This window comes from Saccostrea cucullata, unplaced genomic scaffold (assembly GCF_032062105.1).
Source record: "Saccostrea cucullata isolate Sc308-1 unplaced genomic scaffold, CSIRO_AGI_Scuc_v1 ctg11379, whole genome shotgun sequence".
NCBI lineage: Eukaryota > Metazoa > Mollusca > Bivalvia > Ostreida > Ostreidae > Saccostrea > Saccostrea cuccullata.
In genome coordinates, this window is record NW_026923541.1 from 1 (window position 1) to 22,039 (window position 22,039).

The 22,039-nt window shown below is 32.2% G+C and overlaps 3 protein-coding genes, 1 long non-coding RNA gene and 1 other non-coding gene across 5 annotated transcripts; 1 reads left to right on the forward strand and 4 right to left on the reverse strand.

Annotated features, from left to right (window-relative positions):
- Positions 1–384: 384 nt before the first annotated feature.
- LOC134264256 (uncharacterized) lies at positions 385–1,493 on the reverse strand. Its single transcript, XM_062746550.1, has 3 exons — positions 1,338–1,493; positions 934–1,163; positions 385–680 (listed from the first exon to the last, which is right to left on the reverse strand). Exons 1-3 carry the CDS (start codon positions 1,447–1,449, stop codon positions 429–431), a joined length of 594 nt encoding a protein of 197 aa, XP_062602534.1. The 5' UTR covers positions 1,450–1,493; the 3' UTR covers positions 385–428.
- On the reverse strand, positions 1,491–8,943 carry LOC134264255 (uncharacterized). Its single transcript, XM_062746549.1, has 5 exons — positions 8,550–8,943; positions 3,627–3,863; positions 3,196–3,294; positions 2,031–2,513; positions 1,491–1,534 (listed from the first exon to the last, which is right to left on the reverse strand). Exons 1-5 carry the CDS (start codon positions 8,941–8,943, stop codon positions 1,491–1,493), a joined length of 1,257 nt encoding a protein of 418 aa, XP_062602533.1.
- LOC134264259 (uncharacterized) lies at positions 8,940–10,591 on the reverse strand. Its single transcript, XM_062746551.1, has 4 exons — positions 10,478–10,591; positions 9,944–10,051; positions 9,500–9,686; positions 8,940–9,328 (listed from the first exon to the last, which is right to left on the reverse strand). Exons 1-4 carry the CDS (start codon positions 10,589–10,591, stop codon positions 8,940–8,942), a joined length of 798 nt encoding a protein of 265 aa, XP_062602535.1.
- Positions 10,592–10,712: 121 nt separating this feature from the next.
- On the reverse strand, positions 10,713–11,708 carry LOC134264257 (uncharacterized). Its single transcript, XR_009991483.1, has 3 exons — positions 11,662–11,708; positions 11,416–11,495; positions 10,713–10,743 (listed from the first exon to the last, which is right to left on the reverse strand). It is a non-coding gene; the product is annotated as an uncharacterized LOC134264257 (long non-coding RNA).
- Positions 11,709–21,519: 9,811 nt separating this feature from the next.
- Trnat-agu (transfer RNA threonine (anticodon AGU)) lies at positions 21,520–21,593 on the forward strand. The gene has a single exon. It is a non-coding gene; the product is annotated as a tRNA-Thr (tRNA).
- Positions 21,594–22,039: the final 446 nt, after the last annotated feature.

Genomic DNA, 22,039 nt, shown 5'->3' on the forward strand with positions numbered 1-22,039 from the left:
GATGTGAATTCTTCTTTTCTGCAAACAGATGGTTTTATATATTGATTTATTGATAAATGTTTGAACAGAGAGGTTTCGCTCGCCGAATAAATAAAGAAAAAATAATTTCAACTGTCCTCTTTTGCTTTGGAAGTGAAAACTTTGGTGAATATATTTATCTTGAACAAACAATGTACGTCATGTATATCTACGAATGAAAGAATCCATCTTTTAGTATAAATATGTATTTTGGAATCAATTAATATTTGTTGATCAAAAACATATTAGCCTACTAAAGGTGCAATACGTAGATGAGTTTTGAAATATAAGTAGGAATACTGATCAACTGAATAGGAAAATATTTAAAATATTGTTTTTATTTGATATCCTCGATCCCAACTTTTTTATTTAATATAACATCATCATAAAACATTATAACAAAGTGTTTACTATTTACCCCCATGTAGTCTTTGGTTACTTAATTTCCCACCTTGAATAATTTTGTGACTGTATTTTTCATTTACAAAAGAGAAAGTACCTTTTATGTGCGCTGGTATATGAGTCTGTTCCAACTCTGAGACTCTATTTTTTAGGAGATCAAAGTCATCCATGATACTCTTCCTAGCTTTCTTATCAAAATTTCTCGTCTCCAAAGAAGAGGTTTCTTTTTTCAATTTTCCATTACTCAAACGAGAAATTGCCTAAAAAATTTTCAAAGAAAATAATCAATTTTCAAGTGATCACCAGATAATATAGAAGTATTTTATCAAATTCATAATACATGTACATGAAATACGGTAGATAAGTCTATATTTCCACTAAATAGTATTGAATTTGTATGACATTTACTTGACTGAGAAAATCATTTATTCAATGGATTTTATACGACACGTGTCTTGTAGGAAAACTGCAGAAGGTTATCTTCATTAGGTCTAAGATAAATTAAATGTTCACCTCTGATAAATCAAACCATTTTCTTTGGAAAGTCAGTTGATCCATTGAAGTCTTCCCATGACAGATGGAGTTTCTGTGTATCCTAACACGCTCTATATCATCAGTAAGAGAGGTGTTGTGAGGTCGAGGATCTTTGCCCCAACCATTAGAGGGTGCCTTTACACTCACTGTATTACGGAAAAGAGTGTAGAGCAAAGTTGTATCAAAGTTTGTCGTCGATACCGGACAGGCTGAAATGAAATATAATGCTCTGTTGAGTAAACATTCAAAAAATAAAAATGTTTAAAACTTTATATCTTATTACGGAGTATATTTGCATAAAATATGTCCTCAGAAAAAGAAGCAAATTATGACATTCTTAAATAATCAGATTGGAAATTTCAATGAACTTTAATATCACTTACTTGGAAAAAGGACTTTCATCTGCTGAGAAGTACATCTCTCCTTCAGTTTGCGTGTATGAGTCTGTAGATGAGAAGCCAGGAGGGGTGGTGGAACTTTATTGTCAAATGCCATCCTCAGAGCTTCGGTGCCCAGTTGTGCCAACAATAAAAACCTTAAGAACCTATTTCATCCTCCGTAATGGCGTCATCATTGTCATCTGTTCCAAAAGATGAAAAGATGTGAAGATAAGCAACGACAATCATACAAACAATACAAACTGTAAGCAGAACGAACAAAGACCTCTAAGGCCAGCCAGAGGTAGGATAAGGTGTTATGGATAAGTGAGCACCTCCTGTCGACAGGTCACACCAGCCGTGTGCTCTTTGTCATGATCAAATAAAACGAAAAAATTCCTTGACAACTCACTGCGAAAAAATGGCTTAATAATTCGTATGAAAGATGCCGATCAACTTTTGACTTGACGATAAACTGTTGTTACAAATAATCTTACTGTATCGACTATATACAGTGATGTATCGACCATACAAATTTGTGCTAGGTCCTTATTATCTCTCCTTGAAAGTGGGCTTTGGAGGTTCGATCAAAAATTTTGAGTAAACTTGAATCATCTTTAATCGAGAATGTTTTGTGGCGTGTTTGGTTGACAATATTATAGACTGTATGATAAACGGATTAGTTGTTTTCTTACTTACATGTAAGGGTTAAATGTGAAGCACATGCAGACGAAGACTTTGTTGCACAACTTGAACAAGTCGATGTTGAGGAGGAGGATGAGGTAGTGATACAAGGTGTGGCTGATGGACTGACAGAGGACTGGTTGGGTAATTTAATTGACTGACTCGTGCCTTGGCTATTACCTGCTGAAATTGGTTGGATATTTACCAGCATCGATTGGTTGGTACTTCTTGTAGCAATTTGACTATTACTAGTGGCAGGAAATATTGAATTAGTATTACTCAAACTGTTGGAAGAAACTGTTTGTGAGATGTTTTGAGTAGCCACGGTTTGCATCAACCCATGATTATTTGAATTCCTTGTACTTGACAAATTATTTTGAGATGAAGGGAAGGATGTCTGTGTCGAAGCTGCCGTCTGATGAATTTGTGGTATTTGTGTTCTTGGTTTCACAGATTTTCTCATCGGGTACGGCGCAGTTTTTTGATAAATAGTTTTCCCTGTATGAGCAAATTAATACATAAATATATTAAATAAATTAATAAAGTCATATACATGTATACAAGTATCATTTTTTAAAAATCTCTCTTTTTTATCAAGTTCATCAACTTAACAGAAAAGTACTAGACTGAGCATGCATGCAGTTAAAATTGATTTTGCTTACAGTCGATGTATAAGAAAGCTAGACTGAATGTGTATATTTTTTTCAAACATTGAGCAGTAATTTATTTTCGGGCGAAATACATATATTCAAAAAGGTTTGAAGGGCATTATTTCAAGGCAAACAACAAATTCATTGACAAAACTGCTTAAAAGGAAAACAATTTCCTACCAACGTATTCATATTAAAAAGAAAAAAAGAAATCCATTGTGAGAGGCATAAGCATATCTAAAAGTTAAATTACTCTGAAAGAATATCTGCAGAAATACCTCAATTAAATATGTGACCCATCTCTACATTCACAATTTAAATGTGTTAAACTGAAATTGCTTAAATTTAAATTTGATCAAACTCGTGTACTTTCACATTAAATTGCTTTGTAAGGGGATCATGCATGGAAACTGGCCTGACTTTTAATGAAATAAATCTATGTATCAGTTTTGCAGATAAACAGACAGAGGCACAAAAACGATTAAGATTTTAAGGCCTTGGACATTTTAAGATCAATGAAAAATTATTACCAAGTTTGCAGTGTTTCTTGCTGGGTATCAAATTATGCTGTTCAAAGATTGCTTTTCTTTTTCGTTGATATATTGACCTTTGAACAGACGCCAAAGTCCCTAAAATATTATCATTATTATTATTCATATGATCATTGTTCTGAAATATTAATATTTACAAACGTTTCCGTTTATATAATAAAAATATATGTATATAACATCATAAGTGGTAAACGTGATTAACAAATTCCAATCTTATCATTGAGAATAGAAAAAAAACTCTGTGGGTTTGAAAATATATTACTCAAATATTTGTTAAATGATTGAATCTGAATTAAAGCCATTTCGGCTTTATAAGATTTTATCACATGGGTCAACCCATGTTTACTAGCATATCCGATAAAAATTTAGAAATGATCCATTAATTATTTCATAAATGCATATTTACATACCTTTTCTTTTGTAAAGTTCTTTAATAATTTTGTGTCTGTAACCATATTCCTGTACTCCAGCCTCCTTCAAATTTTCTGAAGTCATTTCCTTTAAAATATCCATGGTTATTTTCTGTCTTGAGAACAGTTCTGTGAGGCAGTCAAGGCCAATACTCATCAGAAACTGGGTCACAGCCTCGTCTTCATCTGCCTTGCCCTCCGGCATTTCCGGTCCAGAAGTGCCAGCCATGTAAATACCTAATAATACATGAATGTACCAACATAATCAAAGAGTCAATTTAAAAATCAATTCTGTTTAGGAAATCAATGTCTTGAAAGCAATAAAATAGAATTTTTTCTATCTTACAACATAGGACAAAATATACTAACTTTTTCTGGTATTGTTTGCATCAGTGGACTTCATTTTGAGATCGATAAAATTATGAATAAATATTAAGTTAAATCCTTATTATGAATGAAATTCAATGTGTCAATTGGTTTTATGCATTGTTTGTTGAACAGTTACATAATGAGAAGTATTCTCATTCAATTAAGTTGTCAACAGGATCAGGAAGATTTGTTCTTTCCTCTTCAACAAGCAAGTTTTGATATAATTACAGCACCTTCTCTCTAGTTTTTTAGCCGGGCTTATTGCTCAAAGAGCAATTGCCGGCTTATGTGATCCTGTTCAAAGCAGGATGTTGACCCCATAGTCGCCCTTTCAAAGTTACGTGAAAAAATATAGTTCGTGCTCTCAACCGCTTTTGAGATAATACAAACGCTAAATCAACAAAAATAAAACGAAGTTTTATCTAGTATATAAAATAAACAATATAGTAATGACTTTGAAAACTTCTCAGTAAAAAAACATTAGTGTAAGGATTTTTGATAATCAGTGTTACCGTAGTTCTCTACACATACGAGGTAAAGCAGGAGAGGGAACCAGACTGGCCTGTTTGTTTACATTCAGCTGCGGTACCAGATTAATTCTGATTCTGACAAAATCGGACCGTGGTATTAGGATTGAAAAATACACTGTCAGTGTCTTATCATTTATATTGATAGTTTTAAAATAATTTTTTCATAAGAATATTAACGTGATTCATGTAAGAAATCCATTCTACTCTGTAAATGAGCCCTTCTCTCTGTACTTCTGAGTACTTTGATTTAAATTACTTTATCAATTCGTTCTATGCTCGAGATCGAGACAATAATACTGATTTTTTTTTTTTGAATGAAAATTGTAAAATAGTTTTGAGGAAAAAAATACACAATGAAACAAAACCAGCTATTCGATGTGAAAGAGTCAATATGAAATTTTCAGATCAAGTAGACATAAAAACAAAGGGGAATTCCCTACTCTGAATATGGAATTCCCCTTTGCTGTTTTTAGCATAACATACATGTACGCTAGTTATTTTTATCACCGAGTCATATCTACTACCTTGTTAAATGTAGATTTCATTTATATAAATGAAATGTAAACTAAAAGATACTTTGATTTCGACGAGATTTAAATTACACGGAGTGTGTAAAAAAATAGGATCCTTATATATTTTTTTGAAATGCTCCAGATTAACATTTGGATCCTTATAACTTCCTTATAATAACTTAAGTTTTTTAAAAGAAAGGAAACATAATAAGCATAATATTCATAATATTGATAAAAAGAAAATCATTATGAATAAACTAGACATAGTCCTATTTCTGTGAAAACATATTAAATACAGAGAAAGAAATACTTACCTGCTCAAATCTTGAGTTACATGGCAGCCCTTCAACTAGTCTCGTTCAACCAGAAGCTCGGCTGTCTCCGTAAATCTCCGACTAGCACAGAGAGATTCAATCGATAGCGTGCGACGAAAAAGGGCGAGGCGATCCGATTGGGAGACAGCCGAGCGTCTCATCGAGGTCCGGAGACAGCCGAGCCTCTGGTTGAACTTGACCTTCTCGGGCCTTTCCAACTAGCGGAATTTAACGTTCTTCCGACCTCTGACGGAAAGACCCGAGATGATGCGTTTGCAAGACTACTACACGTATTTAACTTTAGCGACAAAAGAAGCTACCAATTAGATGTCATGTTACAACAAAAGAAGGTACATCTTACCTGGTGACTTTCGTTTTGAATAAAGAATTTTTATAAAAGATTCAAAAAATAAAATCTTTGATAACAAGTACTTGCAATCTTCGTTCCTAAAATATCATAATCAAACTCAATATCAAAGCAAGAAAAAACAAACGGACCAGGGGCCATGTATAACTGTTATTCGAGGAAGGGTTGGTATGATTTGATTAAACTTTTATTTACACTATCTGAGGATGCTTCCATATAAATATGACCATTGATGCATGTGTGTAATTGTTCGCAAGATAAATGTTTTTAAAGATTTTCCCATGTATTCCTGTGTTGAACTTCTGATCGCCCGTCGTAGGCTCACCCTACACCAGGGGATTTAAAAAAAATCTACATTCCTCGATTACAATGAGCCGATATAAATTTCATATTTTTAGCAAAATAGTATGGTGGCATATTTCTGCCCCCTACATGCAAGATAAATTTATCATTTATTTGCTTTTAAAATGTCAGATACAGGCGTTCGTTAGTACATTTACCCATATTTAAATTATATTTTCTTATATGATTGGTAACTTGCATGTCAACGTAATTAACTTGCATGTTGGCATAAATATGTTGCATGTTAACATAACTATGTTGCATATTAATATAATTTATCTTGCATGTAGGGGGGCAGATATATGCCACCAGACAATTGTTCTTGAGAGGAAAATTTTTTAATGATGCCATCAACTTTCCACGACCCTTAGAAGAAGGTTTTAATACCTCTTCATTTGAACAAACATGAATCCACTTTGCCCTAGGATATTTTCCAAGTTTGGTTGAAATCTTGAGAAGAACTGAAAGTTGGTAAAGTTTTATTAGGCCTACGACAATGACGACAACGAAATACAGAAAAACTCACTTGAGCGGTTACATAGTTGGTTCAATGTGTAATCAAATACTTTTTCAGCAGTGGTGGGGCGCTATACATCTTGATAAAAATAGATAAAAGGATAGTGGTGAATGGTGAAAAATCATCTCAATTAAAATTCTTTTTCTGATAATAAATAAATTAATAATTGAAATTACGATTCACCAGGACATCTTTTATGCAAGAATTTTTCACGAGGTACAAGACGTAAAAGATTGGCGATAAATGTTCTCAGTTCCTTTAGTATTTTAATTAGAATATGTGTTACCTATAGGTTCGCTCTTACAGGCCCCTCGGAGGATTGATTTTCGTATGTCTTACAAAGCATTTGATTTATTGCTTAACAGAATTAACCAGAATTGCGCCTGTGATGACGATTACATTATTTGCTCTTACAGTTATGAAGACTGATTTTGTAAAATCTCCTAAATCTCTCTTCAAATACCTTGAACGTAACGATAACACTGCAGGATATGTTCTAAGGATCTTGTTGTTGTTGTTTCTGCAGTGACACGTTAATGTTATTTTATTAAATAACTTAAATATTTTGTTATTTGTAAATACCTTTGTATAATGCAATGATCATTTCTTCCAAGAGAGATAATTCTAATCATAAGTGAGGGTTTTTTTTCATTTATTTTTTTTCAGCGTCAATGACATGTTTGGGGGAAAATCGAAGATGTTGTTTCTGCTAAGAATTGAGAATTAAAAATTGGGAGATTTTTTCTATAGAACATTAAAACGTCAGATCTTATATATAGTTTTCGGGACCCTATAGTTCTAGTTTAATTAGAATGATTGCTTGAAGTTGAACTTATGGTTGCATTTTTACAGTGTATTATTTTGAGTTATCCCACTCTCCCTATAGACCATCTGGGGCCCTGTTTCGCAAAGCTAATTTGTTCTTAAGTTATATTTTAGGAAAGAACTTTTTTCATAAGTTCTGTAGTTAGCCTATCTGTTTCACAAATCTCGTCTTTGTGGTCTAATTTCGCAAGTTAATTCTTAACTTTAGGACAGCTAGGTAAATTGATGTCCTGGGAAGAAACTGACTATGGCGACTGCATATATTTAATAATAAACGAATGGATACTGTTACGGAGAGAGGGGTTGTTTAGGGATAGAAACAATCTTATCATAAGAAACCTTTGTGAAACAGGCCCCAGGCTTTTTGATGCCTTAAATTACTTCAAATTATTCAATAAATCCAATTATCTCTAAAGTTATAATGTGTTAATATTATAAAATTATCATTTTCCCTCCTCTTCTTACTTATATATATTTTTCCATTTTTTTTATTTTTCATTGTTTGATTGATTTTTTTGTGTTGTTGCAAACTTACTGTCAACAAAATATATAAATATAATATATTCAATGTCCCTTGCTCTATCATAATTATCTGTCTTCAATATAAATGCAATGACAAGCGAGAGAAAAGTCATATTTAAGGACACACGAGACCTTCCTCAATTACAGATAAATTTCCATAAAACTTCATGCTTGAACTATTTGCATATAAACCTGTTCATGCCCAAAAAATTGGGGTATGTCACCAGACTATTTATAGAGTTAGAATAAATTGGATAATCCTTATTATAACATGCAAAAAAAGTATTGAATGCTATTTATAAAGTCATAGTAGATATTTTCCATTGAAACTGTATATCCAGATGGTAAAGTATGATAAAAAATGAAATTTATTTTTGAAAACCATGTTTCCAGGCTATTGAATAAATTTTCTAATGATAATGTTATTTTTTATCATTGTAACTGATTGAGTTATCTCCCTTTGATATGAAAAGAAATGAGAAACAAATGCAGTGGAATAGAAAGTGTATTTACATCATCATGATATCACAGACAATTGTTCAAATTAGAAACATGTAGTCATTACATGTATATTCATATAACAATAGTCATTACATGTATATCCATATAACAAGTGGTCAGTTACCTTTCATAAAATACTGATGTAATGACTTGATGATTTTACCATTGGATGTCACTCTGACCTTACCCATGTTTTTCTCTGACAAAATAGACTTTATACCATTCACAGGATCTCTGTGATGAGCAATGCAAAGATGGTCATAGTGAAGACCGGATGCTGCAATTTTGTTAGCTGTAAATTTAGACAAAATATTTTCATCTACAAGATGTTTCAATGAAGAAGCATTTCTACTCAATAAAATAGCATATTTGTCATTCTCAATAACAAAATCTACACTAAAGCTGTGTTTCAGCATCATGGCTCTAGAAATATCAAGGTGAAGCACAAGTCGCTGTAGAGCTTCAGAATCCGCTAAAGCGTCATGGGCGTCATATTGTGCGGTGCATAAATCTTTCATAAGATCCACTTGTTTGTAAGACTTTCTGTTGGGAACAGCTTCTCTAATAGAGGTAGTGTGTCTACAAACCCAATAATGAAGTCACTGGCTCTTAGTCCCACTTGATGCATTGCACGGATTATAACATTCGAGTCGAATTTTGCATTGTGAGCAACTAACACTATGTTGGAAAAATTTTTCAACCATGTAATAAATGTTTCTATACCATCCTTTGCATTCTTACATGGCACCTGTACTCCATTCTTGAACATAATATTCTCCTTCACAGCAATACCCGATACAGCAGTGGCAGAGGGTGAAATGGGCTGTGTAGATGGAAGGATATACTGCGAAAACGATTTCTCAGAGGCATATGCACCAATCTGGGTGACTTCACAATCTTTACCTATAAAATCATAAGGAAAAGGAATTATAAATCAATATGTCACAAACAGACAACATACACTTTTACATTACAAATTTATAATTCTGGAAGAAATGAAGCAGTGGCATAATTATTATGAAAATAATACGTCAGTTCCATGCATTACTTCTGCGTCAATATATGAACACTCACCAAGGCCTGTAGTTTCCAAATCAAAATAAACAAATGTGCACTGGTCATGGACAATAGGAGTAGACTGGGGTTTTCTCAGAGGTGGCGGTATCTCTGTAATGTTTTCCATGTCTCCTTCATTGTTGTTTAGATCAACACATGTTTTGTATGTTGTTCCCTCCCTAATCTCTGATGACTCTTGTGACTTCTGGGCAATCTATTTTCTTCATTGCCCTGATCTTCTTGTAAGGCAGGTGTACTTCTCTTTCCTTGTCTCGTTTCCTTTTCAAGTCTGTTTCTTTGCACTGGAACTAGTGACTGTCTTTCAGGAGAAAAGTAAAGTATCATTTACCTGTAATGAAAGGGTATGTTCAAAATGATAACTTCTTTACATGGAAATACATGTGTTTATTGTATTGTCTTGTAGTAATGAAATATACAAATTACTATACTACATGTATATACCTGTATTACATATTGATGTCCTAAATTTTTCTGTGCCACAGCAGCAGCAATACGAAAGTCATTACTCTTGGATCCAGCAGAAAGTGGACTTTGGTGTTTTACTTGCAACTGTATTGTTGAAACTCTCATTTGCCTGTGTACTTCCTAAGTTGATCAATTTTTCAGCCTGTGAAATGTAGAATCCAAAGAGAGATAATAGATCAGATTTCAAGTGTTGGTTAGATAGGTAACGGTGATATGGAAGTTGCTGTGGCTTGTAGGTTTCAGGAGAGAGAGAAATCAACACCAAGAGGCAGCACCGCATAGGCTGTGGTCTCCATAGACATGTGGTGTTATGGCCTCCAGAATTTCTTTTAGACTGCTCAAATCTTCTTGATTTTGACTGATGCAGTATTTGAAACACTTGCTGATATGATTTATGGTTTTGGAATTTAGTTCTTTGTAGTTCTTGCTCTTCTTTTAAGTCATATAATTTATTAGTAAATTGTTTCATTGTATGGTTTTATCACTCTGTTTCTTTAGGGCTGGGTTTACCTCCAAGCGTGCTCTTGCAACAGTTGTTGAATCATTGTCCATGATAACAGTGCTGACATTCACATCATTTTGGCCAAGTTCTTGCAACATCTGTATGCACATATCTGGTTCCATGGCTTTTGCACTTTTGGACCAGTTCTTTCGACAGTCATGGATGGATAGATCCTTTCCAGATTTTTCAGAGTTGTCGCATACTCTACAAAAGCTGTTGCGAGTTGCAAAATTGACAATTTTGCCCGTTTCATTTCCGATCATTGCAGCATGACCTGCAAAATTATAATGTATAAATTATAAAAAAAAAAATTCATGCAATAAACAGTAATATCACAACTAAATTACTGTATGAAGATAAAATGTACTGTCTTACATTTTACTTATTGCCAATGTGACATACACTAATCAGTCTATTGAATTTGGACTATGAAACAGTGGAAGATGTATTCAATTTTTATAAAAAAAGAATATCCCTTATTATTTCACTAACATCCACTAAAGAGATAAAAATGTACTTCATGCCAGAAATGCCAGAAAGTGTGATATATTATACCATTATGGACTTCAGTGTAGGTCGATATGTGGTTATAGGGAGTCATGGCAATTGATACTGACCAAAGACACAGAGAGTGATAGCGAAAGAGTAGGCGAGGTCGCTATCATTTTCTGTGTCTGAGGTCAATATCAATTGCCATGAGTCCTATAACCCTAGTAATGAATTTGACCGTTCACTGAAGTCCATAATAGTTATATTATATAATCACTCAAATTGAATGCACTGACACAGTTGTAACTGAACGGATTAGCTGTCATTATGTCACAATAGTTAAATTCACGCTTCTTATAATATTACGTCATGTACTACGTAACTTTAGTGCAACCAAATGGCATGTTGTGTGGTATTATTTTATTTTATTGGAATGTTTAGAAAATAAATTATATACCTGACAAACTGGAATAGGATCTACCTGATCCTCTTTTCTGCCACCCGCCATCAAATGATACAGACAGCTCATTAGGTGTACTGTAAAACAACATAGTTCATGTTAGTATATGTAACCTTGATTTTCATATTTATATTATAAGCATTGCAAATACTATAAAAAAAATGTTTGATAAAAATAACTGTCACAGTACACAGGTTAAAAAATGTTCAATATATTTCTGTTGCTACAAAAGTAATTTTGTACCTTGATGATTCCTTCTCGGTCGCAGCCATATCGTCACAACTCTTTTTGGCCACTTCTTCTAACGCCTTTCCTACTTCCCTCTCTGTTTTCTTCAAGGTTTTGTGGCACACAGATGGAATATTAAGTACACTTAATAGCATTGATACTTTCTTCTGGCCAATGCCTGCATGAAGCATACCTTATAATATAAACAATTTTATATACTGTTCTTTTTACAACATAATAACATTGAAATTTTTGTAATTTATGATTTATAATATATCTGGTGGTTCAACTAGTATACCATTCAAATATCAAATAAAAATAAAAATGTCCTCAGAATAAAACTGCACTACATTTTTGTTTGTAGTACATGTACATATAAAATTTAATTATCTATATACAATGCCTACCAAGAGCCAGTTTTGTGTTGACATCAAATGCTCTTGATGGATGGTCACTGTCTATACGCGAGTGTCTCTTTCCTGTTGGAACTGATACCACCATATCACAATTCACACACTTTATTTGTAACATTGATGCCAGTCCATATCTGATCTCACCACAAATATTTGTGAAGTTCAAAGGCTGTCTACAAAATTCACAACCTTCAATCAGTTTGTCGATGACATGCTGAATTTCAATAACCCTTTCCTTCGTTCCACTTTATCGTTACATCATCACCAGTGTCTTCACAACCTATCACCATTTCCTCTTCCTCGATGTTGGATGGCACTGACATACAATAGTCATGCTCAAAAGGTACATATTCTGGCAAATCGATGGATTGAGAAGTCTCGGACAGAACAAGACCTGCATCATCATGACCTTTAATAAATGAAATGCACAGTTATACAATAATATGCAGGATATGCATGAAGCCGTTTATACGTCCGTATGAAACATATATGAAAGAGAATCGAAAACAAGAAATCATAATCAAAATTTTCTGACACACATGTAGTCTCTTTTTTCGTAAAACACATTGAGGAAATAGTTTAAGTTATTATTATACCGAGCATTTCAAGATTTTTAATGTTGATATTTTGTTTTCAAATAATTTGTACTTTTACTATTGATTTTCGTATACTAAGGGGTCTTATTCATTGTAAATAGGCAAAACGTTTTATCAAATCACCAGAGCATACATATACAAATAATCAAAAATGAATTTACTCGAGACAAATAATCTCTTTTTTCAATTTGGTGATTAAAAAAACAAAAATGAAATACATAGGATTAGTCATGTAGAAAAATGTGTCTCGTCATGAAATAATCTCTACCATAAGAAATGTCCCTGATTTGTGGTTTTACATATTTAAGAAATTGTGGTATCTGCAAAATAGACACAGTTTCATCTGACTTTTAAAAACCAATGTTTATAAGGTTTACAATTTCTAACTAAGGCTAATGATTAGCAAAAAGTTGAACACCATTTGTTAATATCATATCTAAAACGAAATAAAATCCAAATGAACTGCAAAAATTGAACATCATTTGTTAATATAATATTTATAACAAATGAAATTCAGCATATAACTAGGAACTGTAGAATCGTATTTGAAATGAATTTAAAATCAATTTCTTTATTGAAATCATCTACTTTGAACTAACATATATTAGTATATTAACCTATGTAAACAAAACATGACATGGACCTTGTTAACACAACAAAGGTTTGGAGCTCTAAATCTGTCTTTCATCTCGACAATTAACGTTTAAATTTTTGATGAACATTGGATAGACCTTAGTTAATTGAATATTTGTATTTTATAAAAAGAAAAAAAAACAAATTTGAAAATTTTTCGCTGAAACTCTCTCAATGTCCATTTAATGTTCTTATATAAATAATTCAAACTCAGAAGTCCAATCAAACTATACAAATCCGGATCAGAGCAAACAAAGACCCCTTAAATATCAGAGGTGGGGGATCAGGTGCCATGGAAGATTAAACATCCCCTGTAGACCGGTCACATCCGACGTACCATGTGTGCTTCTTATCATGATAAAGCAAACAGCAAAATCCGTAAACAGAAAAATACGTAAGTAGTAAAATCCGCATCTAATAAATTGAGTTTAAGGAAAGAATAATATTAGCAAATGAAATGGTAAATTTTTGAAAAATATCTACACATGTGCGCAAATGTGCGGTATACAACTTCTGCCATGGTATTAAAAAATATTTCCAATCACTTTTATTTAGCGCAGTCCTATTCGAGTTTCTACCGGTGATTTTAAGAATTATCTATGTTACATGTACCTATATGGTAAAAAATGTTACAACCTTACAAGATTTTTCCCGCAATTAATTCATTCTTGCAAAGAAAACGAATATTGGACTGTCGCAAAAACTGGCTTATTAAAAATATATAACTAAGTCTTAGATATATACATTATATAATAAAATACGATTTTGCATTAAAGTAAAAAATTTAAGTATAAAATTAACTGGAATTAATTTTCAGCATACATGTCATTTTCTCCTTCTATGATATCCATATATCACAAATAAATCACTGGGATTTTACCGATATATTTTACAAGAGGAGAAAAATACAAGTTGTTTTCAGTTTTGATTACATCAATAGTGCGAAAACCTACTCAGGTATTCACATATCTTATTGATATTAAGATATTCTACACATTATACTAAGGTCATCACAAAAGTAATGTCACAACTCTCGTCTAATCAATCTTAAATAACCAAAATTTATTGATATTTTTTTCTAAAAAAAAAAAAAAAACTTTACAATTTTGACGCTTTTAGAGAAATGACAGTCAAGATAATGAAACGAGCAATAGTGAGATTTTAAACGATATACAGATAAACTGGAGAAGAGTGCCCAAAAAATAACATGTAACATTCTTTTCATGGGACGATAGACAAAACTTGTGTACACCTGAATGATTTCTAAAAAAAAAAAGTATTTTATATAACCAAATGAAAATTGAAGGTAGAAATCCAAATTGATATCACCTATAACGACCTACAATTTATGAGAAATGTTAACATTTAATCAGTAAGGATTTTATAGCATATGTGACATTACTTTTGGATCAAACCCCTATTTCAAATCAAGTCTATGCAGACTTGCGCTTAATATTTTTTAATCATAATGTTGGTGTTAAAACGCAATTTTTGTTTTCAAAACTGTATTCAGTTATGGAATTTCCCTCTTATTTCTTGACATAACAGCTAATGAATAAAATGGAAATAACAGTCACTCTGATTATCAATAAGATGTATTTAAGAAGACACAGCTGTCACCTGACTAGGGTATAGAAAGTACTGGGGGTAGAATCTGGTGCCTAGGAGAAGTACAGGAACTGGTCGTGCGTTGCAGGGTGAAATATACATGTAGCACCTATTTACTGGCTATGATACATAGGTCGTCGCTTCCCAAGACAGCAACTTATTTCCGGAGGCGCAGCCGAGGGAAATAGTTTGCTGTCGAGGGGGACGATAAACTTGCTATTGTCCGAATAGTCAGTAAATAGGTGTTTTATTAACAGATGCTGACTTAACTTTTGTTAACCTTTGGGAGTCCAGGGTCATGATATATACCGATGCTGACTTAACTTTTGTTACGTCATAATATATAAAATCCGTATAAAACCGGAAGTTTTCCGAGATGAAAACGAGGGTAACCAACGCTGCCGGTGAATAGTTTGAGGACTATTCACCATGGGCAAATAGCACAAAAACTATTTCACGGCAGGGGCTGTTTGAAAAAAAAAATTGTATAGAACAAATTCACAGAGGAATAATAAATCCAGATATCCTGAACAGCATTGAATAATCAAAGGTCATTCAAGCAATACAAATTAGAAGCAGAGTCGAAAAAGTACATCTAAATTATCAGAGGTGGGATCAGGTGATTTGTTAAACTGAGCATCCCCTTGACCGGTCATTTGGTGCTCGCTTGTCATGATCAGAAATTTCATCGTACATATTCAATGAAGTTTACTTACATGAATACTATTTGTCCGTATCTTAAGCCAGGATCTTCAAAATAAAGTGAAATGATGCCTGGATGTATATATTTGAAGAGAATTATTTTAATTCATTATTTTCCGAATAATTTTCTAAAATAGCAAAGAATGTGTTCCTTTATCAGCAGATCGTTTAAATTTTGCCGTATAAAGCATAATCCATAAGAATCTATTTCAAATATTTTTCACTTCAAATCTCATTTTTGTGAAAATATGAATAAAAATTTAAAACTACGCAGTGAAAATTATTCATTTTACTCATTAAAACATGACTCAACTTGTTATTTTCATATTTGTTGTATTTGTTTGTATCATCTGTCTTTAATAAGAATATATCATTTCAACGACGTTTGAATATGGATGATACAAATTCTATAACAGTTATAGATTGTTTAACTTGAAAAAGTCTAAACTTTTAATGTAACAAATATATGTTCAGCAAATATCTTAATGGTGAAACTCTTTGCTATATAATTGAAGATATAAAAGTGTAAGTGTACAATTGTTATAAGATTACAAACATATAAAGACAAAGATGAAATGGAAAATCACTGCCTATAAGTCGTAATATTTTTTATCTGAAAAGTGTTATCGTGAAATTTTATGTAAATATGTGTTTTAACCATCAAAATGATAAAATTGATTCGTGACTGTTTTACAAATTTGAAGCATGAAAATTTAGTACATTTATTAAAATATATTTTCATATAAAACTTACCTATGAAATACATTAGTGTCATTGGCCTCCGAGGAACTGATATTGTCCTCATGAAGGTAAACGTTGTTTAACTTTTGTTGCCATATTCTTCAATTTGCTGAAATCTTTCATCATTTGAAATTTGGTCACTTTTTAAATATGATTATGGTGTACAATGCTGACATTTAAGGTCAGACGATACGTTCCTCAGAAATCCGTTTTTGTGCATCTTCGTAATAATGAAAGATACATTATTTAAAATCATGATTACCTTGTGATTTCTAAACTGGTTTCTGATGTGTCTTTAAAAATTAACAACGCTTAAACCTTTTATTTTTGGCAATTTCATTTTTTTCCCCAAAAGTATTATATGGGAAATACCATGTATGGCATCCTGCACAAATGCCTGCTAAAATACCTCAATTTTTTGTATCTTAGCTTGTAAAAGCAGCATTACTTTAATGACAAAATCTCAGAAAAAAAAATTATATTTTACTAAAGACGTTATCTGTCCTTAAATAAAAATATTTCTAAGTCCCTTTAAAAATTTCCACAACTTAAATTTTTGTATTGTAAACGTTTGATATAACATTTGGTTGTGAGCTCTTTGTTTTTCTTTAAACAATTTTTAACTTACGTACGACAAGATATTCCTGAGAATTGTCATTGTTTAAATATAAAATGATCTATAGTAAATTACGTAGGAAGAGTATATATTTAGTTGCCAAGAAAAGGTTATGTTGCATATAGTACTAGAAACCACAATTGTTTTTCTTATCCTTGGAGTTAACAATTATACTTTCAAAATTTCAAAACTTGGTTTTATCTGGAGTAACATATCTCAAAGACCGACACAAACATAAGATTTCTTTTAGGTTACCTGAGCTGAAGGCTCAACTGAGCTTTTTTGATTCAAATAAAAATTAATAAAATTACTTTTGATAAACAATCACTTTGTAAATTTAAACACATTTCATGTCTCGTTAAACTATCAATAAATGTAACAATTATGATCTTTGTGCAAAAAGCCAAGCTGAGTTTCCAAAGTTTGCAAAACTTTGCATATTTTGACAAAATATTGCATTTTATAAAATCTAAGGTTCTTTAAAAAAGGGGCACATTCCTATTTCTAAGAAGAGATAATCAAGGTAGGATTCTTCACATATGTATTGTATTTAAAAATTAACGAAATTTTCGCAGAATCGAGAAGACAATATCAGTAAGTGGTGGTATCAGTAAGATAAAATTTGACCGTTTTATATTAGAATCAAAATCATTATATTTTTCCTTGACATTATGAATAAAAAATACTATTGTCGATCATGTGATGCCTCCTTCAATTTCAAAAATCAAAAAAAAAACTGTTCTTTTTGCATAAAAAGATAATACTTTATCGGGTCTATAGCATGATACCAAATTTACATAAATAATTTAACTAAACTTTATATTGGCGAATCCGAATTTTCTCTTTTTTTTTTTTATTTTTTTTTATCATATATTAGTTATTTTCATATGCTTTCTATATTTAACTTTTTCTTATTTTCACATATAATAAATCATTGTCTTATAAATGTACAAAATGATACAAAAAACAAAAAGTTTTGATCGTTTACTAAGAGAGAAAAAATACTTTTTATGGATTTTTGGCTCAAATCTGCACTTTGATAGGAAGCGTTTAAAAGCTAACAAAGTTCTAGTTTGTTTGAAAAATCATATTTACTTGATATATTTTGAAAGTTTAGTCCCTCATTATTAATTTAACTTACATTTGAAAATTTCTCCAAGTCTTCGATAGTGTAAAAATTATAACTAAATTCATTGTTCTATGAGAGGCAGAAAAGAAGATATTTTCATACGCCACCATTCCGCCAAAAATATAGTCCCTGCTAGCTTTCAAACGCAGTTTACCATTTCTAAGTTGTGCAATTGTGATGAAGAAAGAAAAATATGGCCTTTTAAATTCGTTACACCTCAATATATACAGTATATAAAACATATAGGCAAAAATACTTTGAATGTTTCATCTAGTCAGAAACCAGAGAAGAATCCTACCTTAAGTTTCATTTAAATTTTCAATCAAAGAAGAATTGCTTGCAAGAATACATGCAAATATATCCATGTAATATTACAATGGTACTTATATATATCATGTTAACCTTTTTCAGTGCTTTTGGTTTTTAATCATAACAGTCCTTTTTGGTCCTACTCTCTGCGATGCTAGAGTAAAGAAAACTGAAATAAAATTCGGTAGAGGAAGATATGACGTAGACAAACAATGCTGGACGAAGAAGCCCACGAAGCCCTGTCTAGGCGTCCGATCTGAATGTCAGTCTTTAAAAATCAGGTGAGGGGTCATTTCCTTGGCAAAGATCTTTTTTCTTTATTTTTAGAAAATAGTCTGAACAGTGTTTCATTGTGTGCTATGCAAATGTTTCTATCACAGTGTAAAAAGCCACCTTAAAATATGTCCTTAAAGAAAACAATAAGGGGTCTTCTGGTGAAATATTCAGATATATTTACATCAACTGAATATTTTGCCTTTATTTCTTATAAAGATCATTGCCATTAATCCGTGCATAAAACACACTGAGCAAGTCACGTGTGTAATTTTCTTGAACAATGGCTGTTCCAATAGTTCTACATACAATGACATATTCATCTTTAAAACAATTTAATTTTACTTCGTTGAATAATTTTTAATACAGATGTAAATATAGACAATAAAATTTCTCTGTTTGCTAGTACGGGAATTAACATGGCAGCAATTGCAGAAAAAAAATTACATAAACCGCTTACGCAGGTCATGTATTTTTCTGAAATAACTACGACATTAATTTCCGTACTAAAAACCAAAGAAAGCATTTTATTTTTTTAAATAAAACAGATGTTTTGGACTTTGTGGTAATTATACTTCTTTTTACTTTACACTATTTATAATAGGCGCGCTATAAAATTATGGTCCATTTTTCGATTTTATTTTTTAAGGATACCAAAATAATTTTCTTTGTGTTACATTTTTGTAATCCGTAATTACACCAACTAAAGGTAAAGATTGAATTGGAGATGGAGGTAAAAATGCAGAGAAATATATAATTGGATCCGAAGGATATTTGCACCACTGACTTCCTTATCTTATTCTTGATTTTTCTTTTGACTTAAAGTATTTAAGATTTTATTAAGATGTCCATCTTAATCACAATTTGATATTTACTTTAAGTATGACATTAAGTTTCCTTTATGCATTACAGTTAAGCTTAAAGCCACCTTTAAGCCTCTAAGTTATAATTAGATACTGGTACAAGAAAATATTGTTATTTCTTTTATATAAATGAAGATAACAAATCAGAAGTCTCTTATGCGACTGTAGCTCTACTGGTCTGTACGTATAACAAAGAAAAAGTAGCACTTGAATTTAAAACTTTGCAACAGGAAGCAAAAAATAGAAATATGCATCTTAGTCTAGTCTACGAGGGTTGATCCAAAAGTTCGTGGAATTTCTTTCTAAAATTTTATCGTGATTTGATGAAATCAATCTACAGGCATATTCATAATATAGAGTCATAATACAACAATATTGGAAAATTTCACTACTTTCCAATTACCAATAAGGTCACACGAGCTTTCTGAAAATTGATAGTTGGGAAACCCGGGGGAGACTTCGACGTAACGTCAAGTTAGATATGTCACGTCACGTTATAAAAGCATCTCGCCCAAATGTCCAGTTATAATATGTAATTCTACAAAATGTTGCCTTTTTCTCCATTTTTCTCAGGAAAAGCCTGATCGAGTATCCTCTCGCACCAACTTATCTTCATTTTTTACTCATATTTCAAAATACTACCCGTCTTTCCATATGATGTTCCAATTTCAGTAGCAACATGAGCAATGTCAAGAACAGTAAGGCAGCCGACAACGTCCATTAACGCTTTTAATTTGTCTAGGGGGATACGTACTTAAACAGAGCCTCTAATAAGCGACCACACCTTTTATCAACGTCCATGGAAGTTCTATTTTTCTTAAATTTCTTATGCCACTGGAAAATCAGTAACTAAATGCATTTTTCCCAAGCCTATGTCAATAATATACGCTTTTAAGATAGAGTGATCCCGGGATTTTCACAAAACGTGTGACTTGAGCGAAATGTTACGTTATCTAACAACTTAAAGATGAGCAATAAATCATCAACTTATAAACTAAATATCCAGTAAAATCAGTAAAACTCTCACACAAAGGTTTATAAAATATCAAGCAATCGTAATAATGACATAATTTTCGTTTTATATACCACATAGGGCCGTTTAATTCTTATTTCACGAATTCAGAATTTAAATTATAAGAAACACGTCTATGTCTCCCCCGCATTTCCAAACAACCGTTTCTATGGCAACTGCCATAAAGTAACTATCAAAGATATTTAAAATGTTTTTTAATTTAAAATATTCATCAAGTGTCTATATTTTCATTTGTAATTTTCAACCAATTCCACTGAATAATAAATAAAATATGAAGAAATTCCACGAACTTTTGGATCAACCCTCGTACTTGTGTGCCAAATTATATTAAAATCAGACCAAAATTGTAGGAGGAGAAGCGTTTTAAAGGAATTTCACAGAAATTTCTATTTTTAGTAACCATTGCAACACCGTTCAGCGAAATCTAAAACTGATGCACTTAATTATGTATCTTAATGCAGTCTACTTTTATGCCAAATCATATTGAAATCAGACCAAAACTGTAGGAGGAGTAGCATTTTGAAAAATTGTTTACAAACAGACGGACAGACAGACAGACAGACAGACAGACGGACACCTTACTATCGCATAGGCTCTTCTGGTCTCTGACTAGCAGTGACTAGTAGAGCTAAAAATATTGATCATTCGCCTTTAAACAAAAAAAAAGCATTACATACATTTCAGGAGAAAAATTCTTCGTGCGTTGAAACGAAGGCCAGGAATAATGGAGTTTGTAGAGAAAAAGTCACGTGATTGTAAACACAGGTAAATACTACTCACTCCGCTATTGTATAAAGTTTATCAACCAAATTAGTTTTATGTTTGGCCGAGAAAGATAGAATTCCTCATTTGGTATACATTTGTTCTGTGGGTTTCAAGGCGATTTTATTTGTAAAATACTTTATAATGATACATGTTTATTTTGTAGAAGTTCGGGCTTTACGGACCGTGGATATCGGCCTGGATAGCTCAGTGGTTAGAGCACCTGACTAGTAATACAGGGGTCCCGGGTTCGATTCCCGGTCCAGCCATATGTTTTCTTCGTGCATTTCTCCTTTCCTATTACATTTGGTGGCCAGTGTGGGGGGCCTTGTTCAGGTTACAGTGTATGTGTAAATTAGTAATTCCTGGCAGGGCCCTAGAACTTGTGTCTTCGAGGTCGAAGACTGTTTAAGGAGGGAGGAATGTAGAAGTTCAGGCTTTACGGACCGTGGATATCGGCCTGGATAGCTCAGTGGTTAGAGCACCTGACTAGTAATACAGGGGTCCCGGGTTCGATACCCGGTCCAGCCATATGTTTTCTTCGTGCATTTCTCCTTTCCTATTACAATTTCAATAAAATTAAATATGAGTTATTGTAGATATCTAAAATAATTAAAATTGTTGTTGAATGTGTAGAAACTTTATTTAATCTGTATTTATAACACAACTCACAATGCTCTCTGAAATTCAACAGAAAAAAATCTTTTTAGGAGAT